The sequence below is a fragment of the Cavia porcellus genome, unplaced genomic scaffold, assembly GCF_034190915.1.
Source record: "Cavia porcellus strain 051 isolate PalLab524CR breed Dunkin Hartley unplaced genomic scaffold, mCavPor4.1 scaffold_14, whole genome shotgun sequence".
In the NCBI taxonomy this organism is placed as follows: Eukaryota; Metazoa; Chordata; class Mammalia; order Rodentia; family Caviidae; genus Cavia; species Cavia porcellus.
Window position 1 is genome coordinate 43915207 of NW_026947497.1, and position 16032 is coordinate 43931238.

Consider the following 16032-nt stretch of genomic DNA (forward strand, 5'->3'; position numbering starts at 1 on the left):
CAGCCTGATCTCTGTCCACTGCATCTTAAAGAGACTTCTAGAACAGGCATCTGGAAGCACAAACCTCAGCAGCCACATGCTCAAACAGAAGCCCAAACTGAAGGACTTAATTATACTCTTTAAGCATACCTGAGACATTTATTTAACTGTTATTCATCTTGTAAAGCAAATTTTACATCCTATCAAATTTGAGCAAAATGGTATTTTTTACTTTTATGTGCAAAAATTTAAATAATGGAGAGGGAGGATATAAAAGCACATGGATTGAGTAGTTGCTGAATTTTTATTATTGACCTCCTAGATGGCTCATTGCACAAATCAATCTAATACAGTCCTCATGCATTATACCTGTGATCTTCAGATTCAAGTAAAATACTACAGAATCTTAGCAAATGGAACGGCTATATGGAAATAAGGCTCTTATTTTACTTACTGATTTTTACATAAGAATTTTAGTTACTAAGGAACATAGAAGATAACATTCTGTTGTTTCCCACTGTTTGGGATCAAACCTAGTGCCTTCCATGCTAGGCCAGGGCTCCACCACTGAGTAAATTCTCCAGGCTCAAAGAACGTTAAAACTGGCTGGGGATTTAGCTCAGTGGCACAAGCGCCCGCCTGGCAATTGTGAGGTTGTGAGTTCAATCCCTAGTACAAAAAAAAAAAAAGAATGTTAAAACTATGATAAATTATGAATGTATTACAACAAGACGTGTACAGAGAGCATCACAGGAGTTCCGACTTTTAGATAAAGAGAAGAGCAAGAGCAAGGCCCAAGGGACCAGAAAAGACCAGAAGACTAGCAAAGACGCAGAGAGACACAGAAGATGTAGTTATAAAACTGGCAGCAGGCAGAACGTAAACCCTACTGTTTGACATGGGGTTCTCCTGGTGACTACTCATTTGTCTGGACTGTGTGCAGAAGGTCTTATGGACAGAAAGGAGGATATTCTCAATGTGAACCACGCCAGGGTAAGAAATGGTAAATAAGGAACATCATCACTCCAATGTCAGCAAAATAGAAGGCTTAGATCCCATGCGAAGGGAATTGGACAGGTAAGTAGACCAGTACCTGTCATGCTGCATCTGCAGAAGCTCAGCAATCCTCTAAGACCAGAGAAATCACTGACTGAAACTCAATTGAGCCCTATTTAAGTACTTCACTGTGGCCTAAATAGAGCTAGAAATTAAGGAAAAATTCAGAGAATTCAGAGCTGAAAGCAAAGAATTTGGCATTCTGAAAACTTCTTATCCATTCGAGGTAAGAAGTACCCTTGAGTAGCAAGCAGTGGCAGACAGAAAGGAAATCATGAAGAATAAGAACTCTATCATTTAAGAGCTTGGTAAGGGAGATAAGAACCAAGCAAGCAGGTGGGAAAATATGTGGAATGCAAGCTATGGCCAGTGCTATGAAAGAGGTGCTGAGCAGCACCTCAGAGAAGGTGGGACAGACAGAAAGGATGAGACTCAGCCTCCTGCAGAGAGGCAAAAACAGTAAGGCGGAGAGCAATGCTCTGTACTGGAAAGATTTCCTCTTCATTCACGGTAAACAAGGAACATCTAAGCAAGCAAATTACACAACGCAAAACTGGACTAAAAGACGATCCATACTGTTTCAGTAAGGAATGAGTCAGAAAAGGTTAAGTAGGAGCCAGGCATGGTGGTGATGCCTGTAATCCCAACACTTGGGAGGCTGAGACAGGAGGATCACCTTGAGTTTGAGGCCAGCCTAGGCTACAAAGTGAGTTCAACACTAGCCTAAACTGCATAGTAAAACCCTGTCTCAAAAAGACCAAAAGAGAAAAACGGCAAGTGGGACACAAAAGCCAGGCAGGTGATGTGGGCAGTGTAGAGGTGTAGTACTTCTCGTTATGTAGGCAGACTCACAACTCTCTTCACATGTTTCCTCAGACACCAACAGGGGAGGACATTTGCTTGAGTGAATACAAGAAAGTAAAGATAGTAGTATTTTTAACTATCAAGTTCATCATGCATATTAAATTGTACAATTTTAAGCTTGAGAACACTGAAAGTAATTTAAAAGATAAATACATTAAAGGTATAATTACACAAAAGATTTTTTGAAAGAAGATGAAAAAATGAAAGAATTACATTACTATGTAAGACAATGATATTTCAGGCAATTACAGAGAAATTACCTTTGACAAATCTCTGAAGTTGCTTGGCAAGGTAAGATCCAGTTCTTCTGATTCATAATTAGTGATGACCCAGGGAAACACAGGATACTGATTTAAGTCATTATAACCCCGGCCTGGTAGCAGAGAAAAATCAGTCACTTTTACTTTGATATTAAAAATACAATCATCACAAGCAAGTTCAGTAATACAATTTACTAAAAATAATAAGAACAACTGACAGAGACAAGACACACAGACATACACAGACAGAGGAGGAGCTAGAGATAACATCTAGGGCCTTCAACATGAAAGGAAAGCATGAGATTACTGAGCTTCCCTTGCCCCTCCAGTTCTCAACAACTAATAATTTTTGAGGGCCAGTTGTTCTGATAATATTCATAATAATTCTACAAAATTAGTAGATGAGACTTAATTAGATGAGACACAAAAGGTGAGGTTCCCAACCGCAGGACTAGACACAATGGTCCTAAAGTTTGCACTCTTTCAATTGCACCTATCTGTTATTAGTTGAAAGCCTGTCCCAAACAAAATGCTAGGGACTGAACTCAGCATCATGTACAAAGTAAACACACACATTGTCACTGAACTACATTTCTAGAGATTCCCAGATTATTATTTTTTCTTATTTAAAATTGGTATATGCTTGTGATATATAATTACGTTCATTTTGGGAATGGATCAGAAAAAATTTATATACACACACACATAGTATCTTGATCATTTTCTAATTCCCCTTCTCCAAAGAAAATTTACCTCCTTTCTTCCTACCATCTCTGTTTTGTTGTTGTTTGCTTTTCTTTTGAGACAGAGTCTCACTGTGCATCAGGCTGCTCTTGAACTTACAGCAATCTTCCTGCTTCTACCTCCACTTCTGCCTCTGCATGCTGGGGTTATAGCTATGCACCACCACACTTGGCACCTACCATCTCTGTTTTATTTTACTCTTTGTTTATATTTTGGGTTTCTCACGAGAAAAGAAATATTGTAATATTTGGGACCATCTATGTCTGACATTACATTTAACATTATGGTCCTAAAATCAACCTATTTTCCTATAAAAACTTGAATTCATCCTTCTATGTGTCTGAAAAATATTCAATTGTATATATAATACATTTTCTGAACCCAATCATCTGTTAAGAGGCAGACAGGCCACATCCATAGTTTAGCTATCATGAATTACACTGTTATAAATATGGGCATGAAAGTAACACTATAGTATGATGACTTAAACTCTTCCAGGAAAAGCTGCATCAGATGGAATTTATACTTTCAGTTTTCTAAGAAATCTATAAACTAATTTGCATAGTGGCTCTATTAGTTTACATTTCCACAATAATGCAAAAGAGTTCCTTTGTCCCTGTATCCTCACCAGCACTTTTTTTTTCTTTTCTTTTTATTCTTTTTTTGTATCTTGACTACAGACATTCTTACTGGATTAAGCTGTTTTGATTTGTGTTTCCCTAATAAAAAAAAAAGTGTTGGGCAACTTTTCATATGCTTATTAGCTATTTGTAGTCCTCCTTTTGAGAAGTGTCTACGTACTCCATTTACCCCTTTTTCAACTGAATTAACTTATGCTGCGTTGGGCTTCAATTTTTTGAGTTCTTTATATATTCTAGATACTAGTATTTTTATCAGACAAGTCCCTAGGAAAAAATGTTTCCCATCTTGTGCATTCTCTTTATTTTGTTAACTGTTTCCTCTGCTATGCAGAAGCTTTTTAATTTAATATACTCCCATCTGTTGATTTTTTGCATTATTTCTTTTGCAATTTGAGTTTCATTCAGGAAGTCCTTACCTATGTCTATGTCTTCAAATGTTTTCCCTATTTTTATCTTCCAGAACTTTTGGATTTTACATATAGATCTTGATGTGTTTTGATTTGGGTTTCTGTGGGGTAATAACTCCGAATCTAGTTTCATTCTTCTATACATGGATAACCAGTTTTCCAGCACAATTTGCTGAACATATTACCTTTCCTCCAGCGCATGATTTTAGCCCCTTTGTCAAAGGTCAGATGGATAAAGGTGCATGGAGTTGTTTCCACGTCTTCTACTCTAGTCCCTTTGTCTGTGCCTCCTCTATTTGTGGGCCAGGACCATCCTATTTTTACTATTGTGGTAGCTTCATCGTGTAACTTGAAATCAGATTGTAATGCCTCCTGCTTTGCTCTTGTTGCTCAGGATTTGCTTTGGCTATTCCAGGTCTTTTCTGGTTTCATATGGATTGGTTTTCCTAGTTCTGTGAAAAATCTTGTTGATATTTGGCTAGGAATTGTATTTAATCTATACATTGTTTTCGATAATATGGTCATTTTGATGACATTGTTTCTTCCTATCCAGAAATTGGGGATGTTCTTAACAGGACTTCTTAAAAATTTTTTTAATTTTACAGAACTTTTAAAAATTAGAATCCATTTTTTTTCCCTGTCTCTATTAAGCCAGCCAACCATCCAAGTTTAAGTCACTTGATCCCTGGGAACACACCCTAGTGATGTGTAAAATGAGTTATCCTAAGTGACTGAAATTCCTGTGGCGATTTTCAAATGCTCTGATCCTCTGAAAAGAAGGTGTGTCATTACCAGTGCTGGTCTTCCCCAGCTGCAAGTGCCACCACATGCTCCTTACACCACCTTCTACATTAATGAGTGCCAGTGACATACTGAGAAAGTTCAAAGGCTAAGGCGGCCTCTCTGCAGAAGTTTTCTGGATAGCATCACTTTGGGGAGGCAGTAGATGGATAAGATCACTGCTGCCAGAGTCCAAATGCAAGCCTTTGAATTCCAACTCGTATTTACCAAGCTATAACATGTTTTTATAAACTTCAGTGTGAACTGATTTGGGGTGAAGTACAAGACTATCAATATTGTTTAAATTCCCTGTTTATTGTGCATGCGATCATTTTCAGTTTCCTTTCTCAAACAAATACTGACATCAATATATAATTAAGAGTTGAATACTAAAGGAAATTTAAAGAAGTAGTATGAGACAGGGAAGTTACATAATGAGTTTAATGAGCATAATTTAAATCTTGTTGCTTACTAGATTTTTAATTACTACTAAAGTGAAGATTAAGTATTCACATTTTCTTGATTCCTTTTCCTTACCTCACTGTAAGGTGACTTCTCCTAAACAGAGAAAACTCAGATCTTCCCAAATGAGTCCTAGGCTCCAGACCTTTATTTTACGCCCTCCTTTCTCTTTCCTACACTTCTTTGAGAGAGGCTGTCTTCTTTGCTCAGAGTAATTCCTTCACCAGAGCTCTTGAATCTGTCTCTTTCATAACTTAAAATGTTCATCTTCCTCTCTCATGGCTTTTCCTCTCTCCCTAACATCCTTTCTTTACTATCACTGTTAAGAAAACAATAACCTAATCTCAAGTTCCCATTTCACCTCCCACCATTCAGGTCCTATCATCAACCCTTCTGCTTGATTAAAAAGAACTCCTATGAAATAACCATCAAGGCCCACATGAGAACTCCAAGACTGTGTTCTGCACACTTTGTTAATTCTCCCTTGCTTTTCTGTAATGTTTGACACAGGTGACAAATGTTTTCCTCTCGACATCTGATATAATCTCAGTTCTCCCCCTACAATATCTATAAACTCTAGCATCATTCATTCTTTTATTTTCTTATTTCTTTCCCTCATGACTAACTTCCCTCCTTCCTTCCCCATTTCTTTTCCTGAGTAAGAATGTAGTGCTTCCCCAGCTTAGTTCCCTGCTTTCTGAATTATCTGAAGATGATCTCATTTCTCTCTCAGTGATTTGCTCCCCATGCAGATGAAATACAGTGCCTTGTCTAAGTTCAGAATACCCACTTGACCTATACTCTAGTACTTAATGTGGATGTCTTGTCAACATAGTACAACTGCCATCTTTCCCCAGATTTCTATTAATGGCACTGATGATGAATTTTCCCAGCGATGGAGACCAGAAGCTGGAAAGCTTTTCTGATACTTTGTTCTCATGGGCTGCCTACATTCAGTCCGATGCACATCAAATGGTTGGTGCCTTGTACATTCCTGCAATATTTGATCTTTCCATTTAGTGTCCACTGTTCTCCCTCTAGTGAAGCCTCTTGTTACCTATAAGTATATATGTAATCTATATGTGACTGCTTCCTAACACTTTGCTTTCTGCCTACTTCCTCCGTACTAGAATTTGTTTCCCACTCAACATTTTGTTTTAGTATGTAACATAACTGTTTTTTGTGCTCAAAAACTTTCAAAAGCTTCCCAACATACTCCTTAGATTGACAGAAAATCTTTCATAATATGTCTTCACACTAACATTCTTTTTTTTCCCCATAATATATTTATGAATGCACACTTTATGGACACATATGCATCTTTATAAACACCAACTATATAGTACTGATTATACTCTGGGTATAATTTAAATTTTACTATGATTGCTTCTGCTTTCATTTTTACATTGGATGATTCCTAATCTCAGAGCTAGGTCCTCGTCTAGTAAATGTGGTATCATCCTTATTTGACTACCACTTAAATCATTCCTTATTTTCTCATTTCTCTCATCACCTGGAAAATATAATTTACCTCTCTTTCTCTATCCTTTTAACTTCCTTAAAACTTTGTATTTCTTTTCTTAAATATACATTCCTATTCTCTAGAATTATATAATAAAGGATGAATGTTTCTAATCCAAAAATCTAATGATCTGATTTCAAATCATTTTGGATTTCAGATGGATAAGGGATTCTCTGTTGGTAACATCTATGCAAACACAGCAAAATCTGAAAAGCTCCAAAAACTGAAACATTTCTGGTCCTAAGCAATTTCAATAAGAATTTTTAGCCTATATTCACATTTGTACTTAAAATAACTTTTCTGAGACAAAAAAATTTCCTTTGTTTCTCTATACATTCTTTGTGTTTCAAATATAAACAATATCAATTTATTGAAATGAATGTTAAATGTCTCACAGATACTATTCTTGCTTTTCTATTCTAGTTGTCACAAATGGAAATCAAGGATGCTTTCCTATCTTTTATACTCTTTTAAAGATGAGGAATGGTTTTCAATGAGTGCAGACCTGTGCAGAGCCACTAGGTCTTTATATTTTCCTACATAAGCCACGGTACAAATATTCCTTTACCTAATATTTTATTCACTGTTTTGTTTTTTTTCTATGTGTATTTTATTGTTTTATCATATAATACATTCCAATTTATGAATAGGTCTTTACAAATTTATAGTGTTCCTCATTCTTATTATTCCACAATGAATCTATTGTTACTATATTAACTATATTTCTCATTTTTAAATTCATTTTTTATATTCTCATTTTATATTCATCTTTTGATTTCTAGTCCAAACTCTTCATATATAAGACTAGAAATGTTATCATCCTACTCTTATAAAACATAGTAATATGACAACAAAAATAAGCTATTATGAATTTAATAATCTGCTGCATGGAATAAATCAGTGGATTACCTGCTATCGTGTTGAGAAACATCAAGTACTCAAAATTGGAAATCTCTCTGTGTTGCCACCGCTGGGTCATGTTGGAAGCTTTAAAAAGTTGACGTGGGCTAGCTAATGAAATACGTCTGCAAGGAAAAGAATTTAATGTAAAATCAACTTAATAAACAAGATTAATTATACTAAATCATGAATTACCTGTGCTTATTCATTCATAATGAAAACTGTAATTGTAACATTCTATTCATGTTACGCTAATGAATAGTAGAGATACTTCAATCCAGAATTAATGGTTAACAAATGCTTTGGAGTGGCCACAGATCTATTAGGTACATTCTATTCATTCAGATAAACCGTCGTTAAAATGCCATTATAATATCCAGGTTCCACATAGCTTGATTAATAACAGTATGATTAATAATTCACTGCTTTGCTGATATAGAAAGAGTTACAGTAACTGCACATAAAGTGCATATAAAATTGTATCCACATGTCTATCAAATTTAATAGTCATATCTTAAAGTTAATACATTTGGACACTATCAATTTAAACATTATATTTATATATCCTTTGTAACAAAGGGAAAGAACTCTCAACTACTTAGGTATCTATCTATGGGATGGATAAAGGAAGGAGAAACTATTGAGTTTTTAAATAAAGGCTATTAGGAGACCAAGTTAATAAGAAGCAAATATTAACCTGACCAATACCAAGAACAGGGCAGGGTTATTATATTCAAAGTCTAGATTGATGGTGGTGAACATATTACACTTGTGTTATTGTTTTTTTCTTTTATGACAAAAGATGTTAATGCATGATTCACTTTTTCTAAACTAAAGCCTCAGTATTTAGGTAGACATTTTGCAATAAATAAATGGGTGTTCGGTTGCAGTTTGGCACTCATCTGTAAAAGGCTTGCCAGCACTAGTCTAATCGCAAAGATGTAAGCTGTCACAGGTCTTCTCACCACAAAGGATAATGTAACTATTTCACTGAACGATTTCTTCAGGTGTAATTTAATATCATAAAATTAATCAATTATGTGTACCAATAATGAATTTTCTGAAGAGACAATTTCTAAAGTTGTGCAGTTATTATCCATAGTACACTTTCATTTTTACTTTTATAGTATGCGTTTGTAGAATATTTTCTGTTGGGAGCCACTGAAGCTGAAAATTGATCATATATGCAAAACTAGGACATAACTATCCTAATGACAAAGAGAACCTGGGGAAAGCTATGTGAAGAAGTTGCTTCAGTCAGAAAAACATCAAGCCTCTAGACAATCCAAGTAATGGGTCACTAGGCAAAGGGGAACCACATGGCATTGTGCTGCTAAATGTATAAATAAACACCCCACAGTGGGGGGGGGGCAGTTCCTTTCCTCCCATCTGGAGAGAGGGCTCCAGCTAATCCCACCTTTCTGTACCGCCTCTATTTCTTCACCTTCCACCCTTCACAGTCCTCACCCCAGGAATCTCAAGAGTCCAGCAGGTTGTGATAGTTTTCTTCACTCAAAACAGCATCATAAAAAACATTTAATTGCTGTGTTTTTCAACTCTGTTCCATTGATTTCTACACCTATCCTTGTAAAAATACCACAGTGGTGTGAGTTTACAAGCTTTGAAATCCATTTTTGTCCTCTAATTTTCTTCTTAATTTCTCCAGAAGTATCTTCTAAATCACACTGAATCTTCTTCTGATTCCTGATTATATAATGTCTCTTATTTACTGAGGCTCATTTTTAATTTCTCTTAGAATTCTTCTGTATTTTTCACTGTGTAAATCTTATACTTCTTTTCCTTCTTTTCCAATCTTGGTGGCTTTATATTCTCCCTCCTTCCCTTCATGCTTCCTTTTTTCTTTCTCTGTTGTAAAGAGGAAACCTCCAATGTAAAGCTGCATAGAAGTTGCGGGTTCATCATTGCTTTGTTGAAATCAGGGGTAAGCAGTCCTTCAACATTAAGTATGGTGTATGTTGTGAGGGCTTTTTTTCTAACTGGATAAATTTTGTCAATTGTGACAATTCTACATAGAATCAGGCAGGGGTGAATGATTGGATCTCATGAATCTGTACTGAATTTTGCAAACACCTTTCCTTTGAGATAACTGTGTGATTTCTGTCCTACAAACCATTAAGTTTGGGGATAAAATCTTCTAATTTTCAGATTTAAACCAAATCTTATTTCAATGGCCATCTTATAATCTTTATTCCTATGGCTGAATTTGACTTGCTAAACTCTGCAAGAATTTTTTTTGTGTGTGTACTCATGAAGGAAACTGGCTCACAGCATTATCTTGCTTGTTCTCTTATGATGTCTTTGACATCGGTGTTACGGCAATACTAGCCCTACAGAGTGAGTAGGGAAGTGCTTTCTGCTCTTGTATCTTTAATTTTTAAAGAACTGGCATTATGTCTATTTTAAATACTTAATAGGACTAGATTTACTGGGAAAAATCCTGTGGGTCTTGGTTATTATTTATGGGTAAAATTTTAAATTACAATTCAATATCTTTATTTTTATTCATTTTTTAAAAATTTTGTCTGAGCTAATTTTATTAACTCTGTTTTTCTAGAAATTTGTCCATATTAGCTAAATTATCTAGCTTCTGGGCTCACATTATTCATGATATTCTTTCTCATTCTGTATGTGTGCTTTACGGGGAATGAAACCCAGGATCTTCACATTGATCTATACCCCCAGTCCTTTTTTTTCATTTAAAGGTAGGTTCTAGCTAAATTTCCCTAGCTGGGTTTGAACTTGAGATCTGCCTGCCCCAGCTCTCTGAGCTGCTATGGCTGAGCCATTCTCATCCTTTTGATTTCCATATGGTCAGTAGTGATATCTCTGTTATCATTTCTGATTTTGGTAATTTATGGCCTCTCTCTTTTACTCGTGCTTCATTAAACACTGTCAATTTTACTAATCTTTTTCAAGAATCTATTTATTTCATTGATCTTCTTTACTGATTTTGTCTCAATAATTTCTACTATAATCTTTTTTTTGTATTTGCTTTGCATTTAGTTCGATGTTTTCTGATTTCTGAACACGAAAGTTTAGGTTATTTTCAGAAGTATTTCTGTGTTTCAGATACAGATGTTTAAAGCTACCAAATATTCCCTAACAATACTTCATTCATAGTCCTTCAACTCCGAAATGTTACAGCTCTGTTGGAAAGAGGCTCCACATAGTCCTGCTGTTAGTCCCACGGGAAGAGGATTTGCAGGGCACAGGAAGCGGCCAAAAGCATAAAAGGCTGCATGGTAGAGCCATGGCAGCAAATGTGAACACAAAAAGAAAGAAAACCTGGCGTGCAGGCACTGTCCAGAAGCTGGGATACGCACAAAGCAGAAAGTGGTAGAGATGAGTCCTGAGCAAGGACTCAATGAGGAGCCGTTATATTCCCCTGCATTTCTTCAAGCACCAGCTGTAAGAAAATAACACCTTACTTGCAAGAGTTAAATTCCTGAATTTTCTCCTACAGGGGGAAAAAAATGCCAGAATTCAAGTGATAGGGCTGAACAAAACATAGTATGAAGCAGGAAAACGAAAATGACTTTGAGCTAATTCAACGTATTTATTGTTAGGATTTTAAAACTAGTAATGATGTCCACATGATGCTCTATTTCCCTTCCTGACCTTTGTAAAAAAGAAAAATACCATGTTGTCTTAATTAGCATGGCTTTATAGTAAATTTGAGATCAGGCAGCATGGCTCCTTGAAACCCCTGAGAGAAGTCCAGGGTGACATACTGAATAAGAAGTTAGATACAAGGGTATAGTGACAGCTGAAAAGAAAGCTCTAGTAATTTGCAGTAACTGCCAGATGAAATTTGAAGCTCTAAGAGGGAATGAGCTCATCTGGGGAGGCATTTCAGAATGGAGACAGAAAGGAGGGCTGCACCCTAAGGACCCACAGCACTGACATCAAAAATGAGTACACAGCCACAGTAACCAAGACAAGGTGGCATTTATGAAAAGTAACGGAAACAGAACATCTCTCTCTCAGGGGTTTCGACTGTAACACACCACACTCAGTTTCTTCCCTCCCACACATCCCCCACCCCCAGCCACAGGGATAGAAGAGTGCAGGCAGGAGCTTGGCATCTCTCAAGCACTCCTCATCTCAGAAAGCACCCTCAGCAGCTCACACAGAGCTACTGAGGCAGGCATACGAAACAGCTCCTTCTCCTACTACCTCTCTAATCTCCGCAGCCCATAAACTGTATGTCCTGCAGATCTCCAAACAGGATACCTTGTCAATTACACTATCACCATGTGTCACCTGGACTTACACAATAGGCTGCTAGCATCTCCTGCCTGGCATTCTCTTCCTAAGTCATTAAGTTTCTCTGGTCCTGCCTTCCAAGCTCAGGAGCTCTGCCCTACTTCAGAGCCTTTACACACATTGTTCCCTCTTTCCAAGGTTAATTGGCCCTATTTATCTTTTTCTTTTTCTTTTTTTTGGTCTATTTGAGAAGGGATCTCACTATGTGGTTCAGAATGGCCTTGGATTCCCTTTGTAGCCCAGGCTGGCTCAAACTTCAGTGATCCTCCTGTATCAGTATTCTGAGTACTGGGATTATTAGGACTGCACCTCCATGCCAGGCTAATTGGACCTATTTCTATATATAAAAACTTTGAAGTTCTTAACCACATTATCCAAAGCAACCAACTCCATCACTTATTACCACAACACCCTCATAAAGTTGTCCCTTATTACAGTTATTAAGTAAACATATGTGCTTAAACATATGTGAGTAAGATATTATCGGTCTTATACGTTGTAGGTGCCTAATACATTTTAAGTGCTGAAAAGTGAAAACCTATTGAAGAAACTGATTAATGAATTAAGACTGTAGTTAACCAGGAAAACATGAGTTCTAAGGTCAAAATCATACTAGAAGATGAATAAAACTTAAAAAGAGATATGAAGTACAATTAAAAGCCATAGGGAATATTATGTGTTTTGAAAAATCATTACAGTCAAAATACTCCCCTCCCCTTGCCCTCAGCACACTTGTCCCACTGTGCTTGCCTCTTCCTGAAGCACTCCTGAAAGTCCTTTTATGAAGGTCTTCACCTACACTGTCCTGGCTGCCTCCCTGTGCAGTCAGTTCAAGACGTTTGTCTTTTCATGGTTGTTTTGACCTTGGGGAAGAGGCAGAAGCCGCACAGTGCCAGACCCCGTGAGTAAGGTGTATGAGGACACAGTATAATGTTTGTTTTTCTGTAAACATTTTCAATCAACTCAGGATAATGAAGCATCCATGAAAAAAACACAATAAAGGACTTCTTAAACTGCTTCTCAAAGCAGCCAAAAAATGATGAGATAAGTTTGTTTGAAGCAAGGAATATTCTGAGGGAGATTAATGGCAATGTATCTTTTACTGTAATCATTTTTGCTTAAATATTCACTATAATCTTTGATCACGCCTCTCAATCAGTGTGAAATACTGCCTTTCTAGTGAAGGAAATATGTGTTTTTCTTTGTTGTTTCTTTCAGAACTCTTTCTTTTTTGTTTGTTCTCCCTTCTCCCCTCAGTGCTGGTTTTGAGCCCAGTGCTTTCTGTACACGAGGCAGGTGCTGTGCAAATGAGATACAACTTTACCCTAAAACCACTTATTAAATTATAATATCTCACCAAAATCAGTATTGGCACTATAAAGCAATTATAACTTATAATTCAAAAGGACCACTCTTTCTGCTCTATTGACATAAAAGTTGTGAACTACAGTGGTTTTGAAATATCTCTGTAAGAATTGCAGCATAATTCTGCTGTTCAAGATCCTGGACTATATTTAGTATTTCACCTGTGACAAATAAAATGTCACACAAACTATGGAGTGCCACGGTCAAGGGTAAGTCTTAAAAAGACACAGAGCCTGCTGCAGTGATGCACTCCTGTAATCCCAGCTACAGGAGGATCTCATGTTTAGTGCCAACCTGTAAAACTTGGTGAGACCCTGTCACAAAATAAAAAAATCATGGAGATGCAGCTCAGTCAGTGCAGATGTAGCCCTGGGTTCAATCCCACATATCACGGAGGCTGCTGGAGCTTCGGAAATCCCTGCAAGTTGCCAGCTCCCCTGTCATTTGACCCTCAAGAAGCAGATGAAGAAGTGCTGAGGAACAGGCCTGACCCTTCTTAGAAACCCTCCAGCCCCAGGCTAACTTTTGCTGGACTCTATTTGTGTACATTATTTCAACTGCAGTAAAAGTAAGATACTATCATAAATCTTGAAACAAACACTAATCAAACAGTTTGAATCAATACAAAATTAGCCATGTTAAACATAAACTAAGTTTCTACTGCTAATAAATTTCAATCAATTTAAAACTCCCCATGTTCATGCTTTCTACTCCGTAGTTAACTAAACTGCAGTGCTGGTGAAGCAGTATCCCCTGTGAAAAGATAATTTAAATAAGGCCATGGACCAGGACAGTGCACTTCATTCTGAACCACACAAAACACCACCTAAATGAATATTTCAACTCTGATTAGTGGTTACAGATACAGTGGTTACAGATAGTATATAGTTGAGATTAATATCAACAAAGAAAAGTTACAACAATGATTTACTAAAGTAAAATACTATAATCGTTTTATCAAAAACAAATTTTAACCTGAAGAAGCATACATACTAGGTAATACTACGTATTAAAATGAGTACAGAACATGCACTTTTGTAACTTAGCTATTTTAAACATACTTCGAGATACTTACTTTTCAACAGTTTTGGCAGGGATGTAACATTTACACCACACTGAAGTGTTCAGCTTGATCATCGTTGTGAAACCACCACCATCACAATTCCTTTGTAGCTAATCCCCTTGCCCAAATCCCGGGTGCAGAGTAACAGCGGAGCAAACTGCCTCTGGCACTGTGTAGGTAGCTCTGACAGCAGCTGAACTCCCGGGAACACTGCCCGAGGCTGCGATGCATGGAAGCCACCAGTGCCTTGCTTCCTTTGCTTATCTCTGCTTTAGAGAAGCATCCACATTGCTGCCTCTTATCAAGAGTTTCTGAGTAGCACTTATTCTATTTTACACAAGTACTAAAATCCATTTGTCCATTTCCAGTTGATGGACATCAGAAATATCTCTAGTCTAGGACTGTAACAGGCCTGCTAATAATATTTTCTTACAAATGAATGCCTAGGAGTAGAACTGGTAGAATATTATATAAAGTATAAATTTAATTTTGTAAGAAAGCAGGTAAATTATTTTCCAAAGTGACTCAGGATCCATTAAGTGAAAAAATACTGCCCAAAATTCTGGTTGCTTGATTCTAATTGTATCCACAAGAAAGTTTTATAGTAAAACACAGTTGCAATATAACAAGAACAGCAGTTATTTCTAGGTAGTAGGGTTTAGGGTGATTTTTTAAGCTATTTATTACACTTAAACATACATCCATAGAACTCACCCTATGAACTTTTACAAAATAAATACACTGGGTAGCCATTGTCCAGCCAACAAATATATGATTAGAAGCATTGTATAAACCCTGCTATGTCCCTAAATATAAAATACGACAAAAACAGCTCAGCAGCCTGACAACTGACACTGAAGTTAATATTAACTGTTTCTAAACATTATGTAAGCACAATAATTTGTTCTGGCTTCCTTCACTTAAATTCATATATGTTGCAACATGCACAAAAGTTCACTCATTTTTACTGTTGTATATTCCATTGTGCACTTTTTTTTTTTAAGACAGAGTCTCATTACATAGTCCAGGCTGGCCTTGAAGTCACTATGTAGCCCAGGCTGACCTCCAACTCACAGCAATCCTCTTGCCCCAGCCTCCCAAGTGCTGGGATTATAGGCATGCAGCACCATGCCTGGCCTCCATTATATACTTATACCACAATTACTTAGCCACTTTTGTTGGCTGTCCTTTGGGTTGTTCTAGCTTGAGGCTATCATAAATGCTGCTGACAGGAATATTTTTCTATGTGCTTTCGGGTGAATATACGTGTGCATTTCTGTTGGACCACCTTTGGGGAATAAAATTGTGAATTATAGCACACACATGTTCAGGTTTATCCAGTATCTGCAGAATTTTCCTAAGTGACTATACTATTTACATCTGCCAGCAGCAATGTGTAAGAAGCTTAGTTGCTCCATATCTGTCTAACACTTGGTATAACCTTTCTTTTTCATTTTGGCCACTATGATGAAAATGTAATACATAATTCTCTAGTGAAAAAAAAAAAAAAAACAAAAGTATACATGAACCTCTTCTTGAGTAAAAAATGATATGTGGGTGTGGGTGTGTATATACCTACGTAATGACAAACATCATTTTAAAAGACGGTAACCTTAAAGCTGAAAATTTTAATTTTCTATCATAGAGATTAATAGTACATTTCGTACAGTTCTTTTAATTTGGTGTGGGAAAAAGAGCATCT

General features: G+C 36.7%; 1 protein-coding gene across 6 annotated transcripts in view; it reads right to left on the reverse strand.

Annotated features, from left to right (window-relative positions):
* The window catches only part of Lrba (LPS responsive beige-like anchor protein), a 662281-nt gene that overhangs the window by 177147 nt on the left and 469102 nt on the right, over window positions 1–16032 (reverse strand). For all 6 annotated transcript variants that reach the window (XR_010039211.1, XR_010039212.1, XM_003476894.5 and 3 more), the window contains exons 43-44: window positions 7625–7740; window positions 2160–2272 (exon numbers count right to left, since the gene is read on the reverse strand). Coding sequence is in view for 4 of the 6 variants with exons in the window: in XM_003476894.5 (XP_003476942.2) it covers window positions 2160–2272; window positions 7625–7740 (229 nt within the window). In the remaining 2 variants the exon portion in view is untranslated. The remainder of the gene's footprint in view (window positions 1–2159; window positions 2273–7624; window positions 7741–16032) is intronic.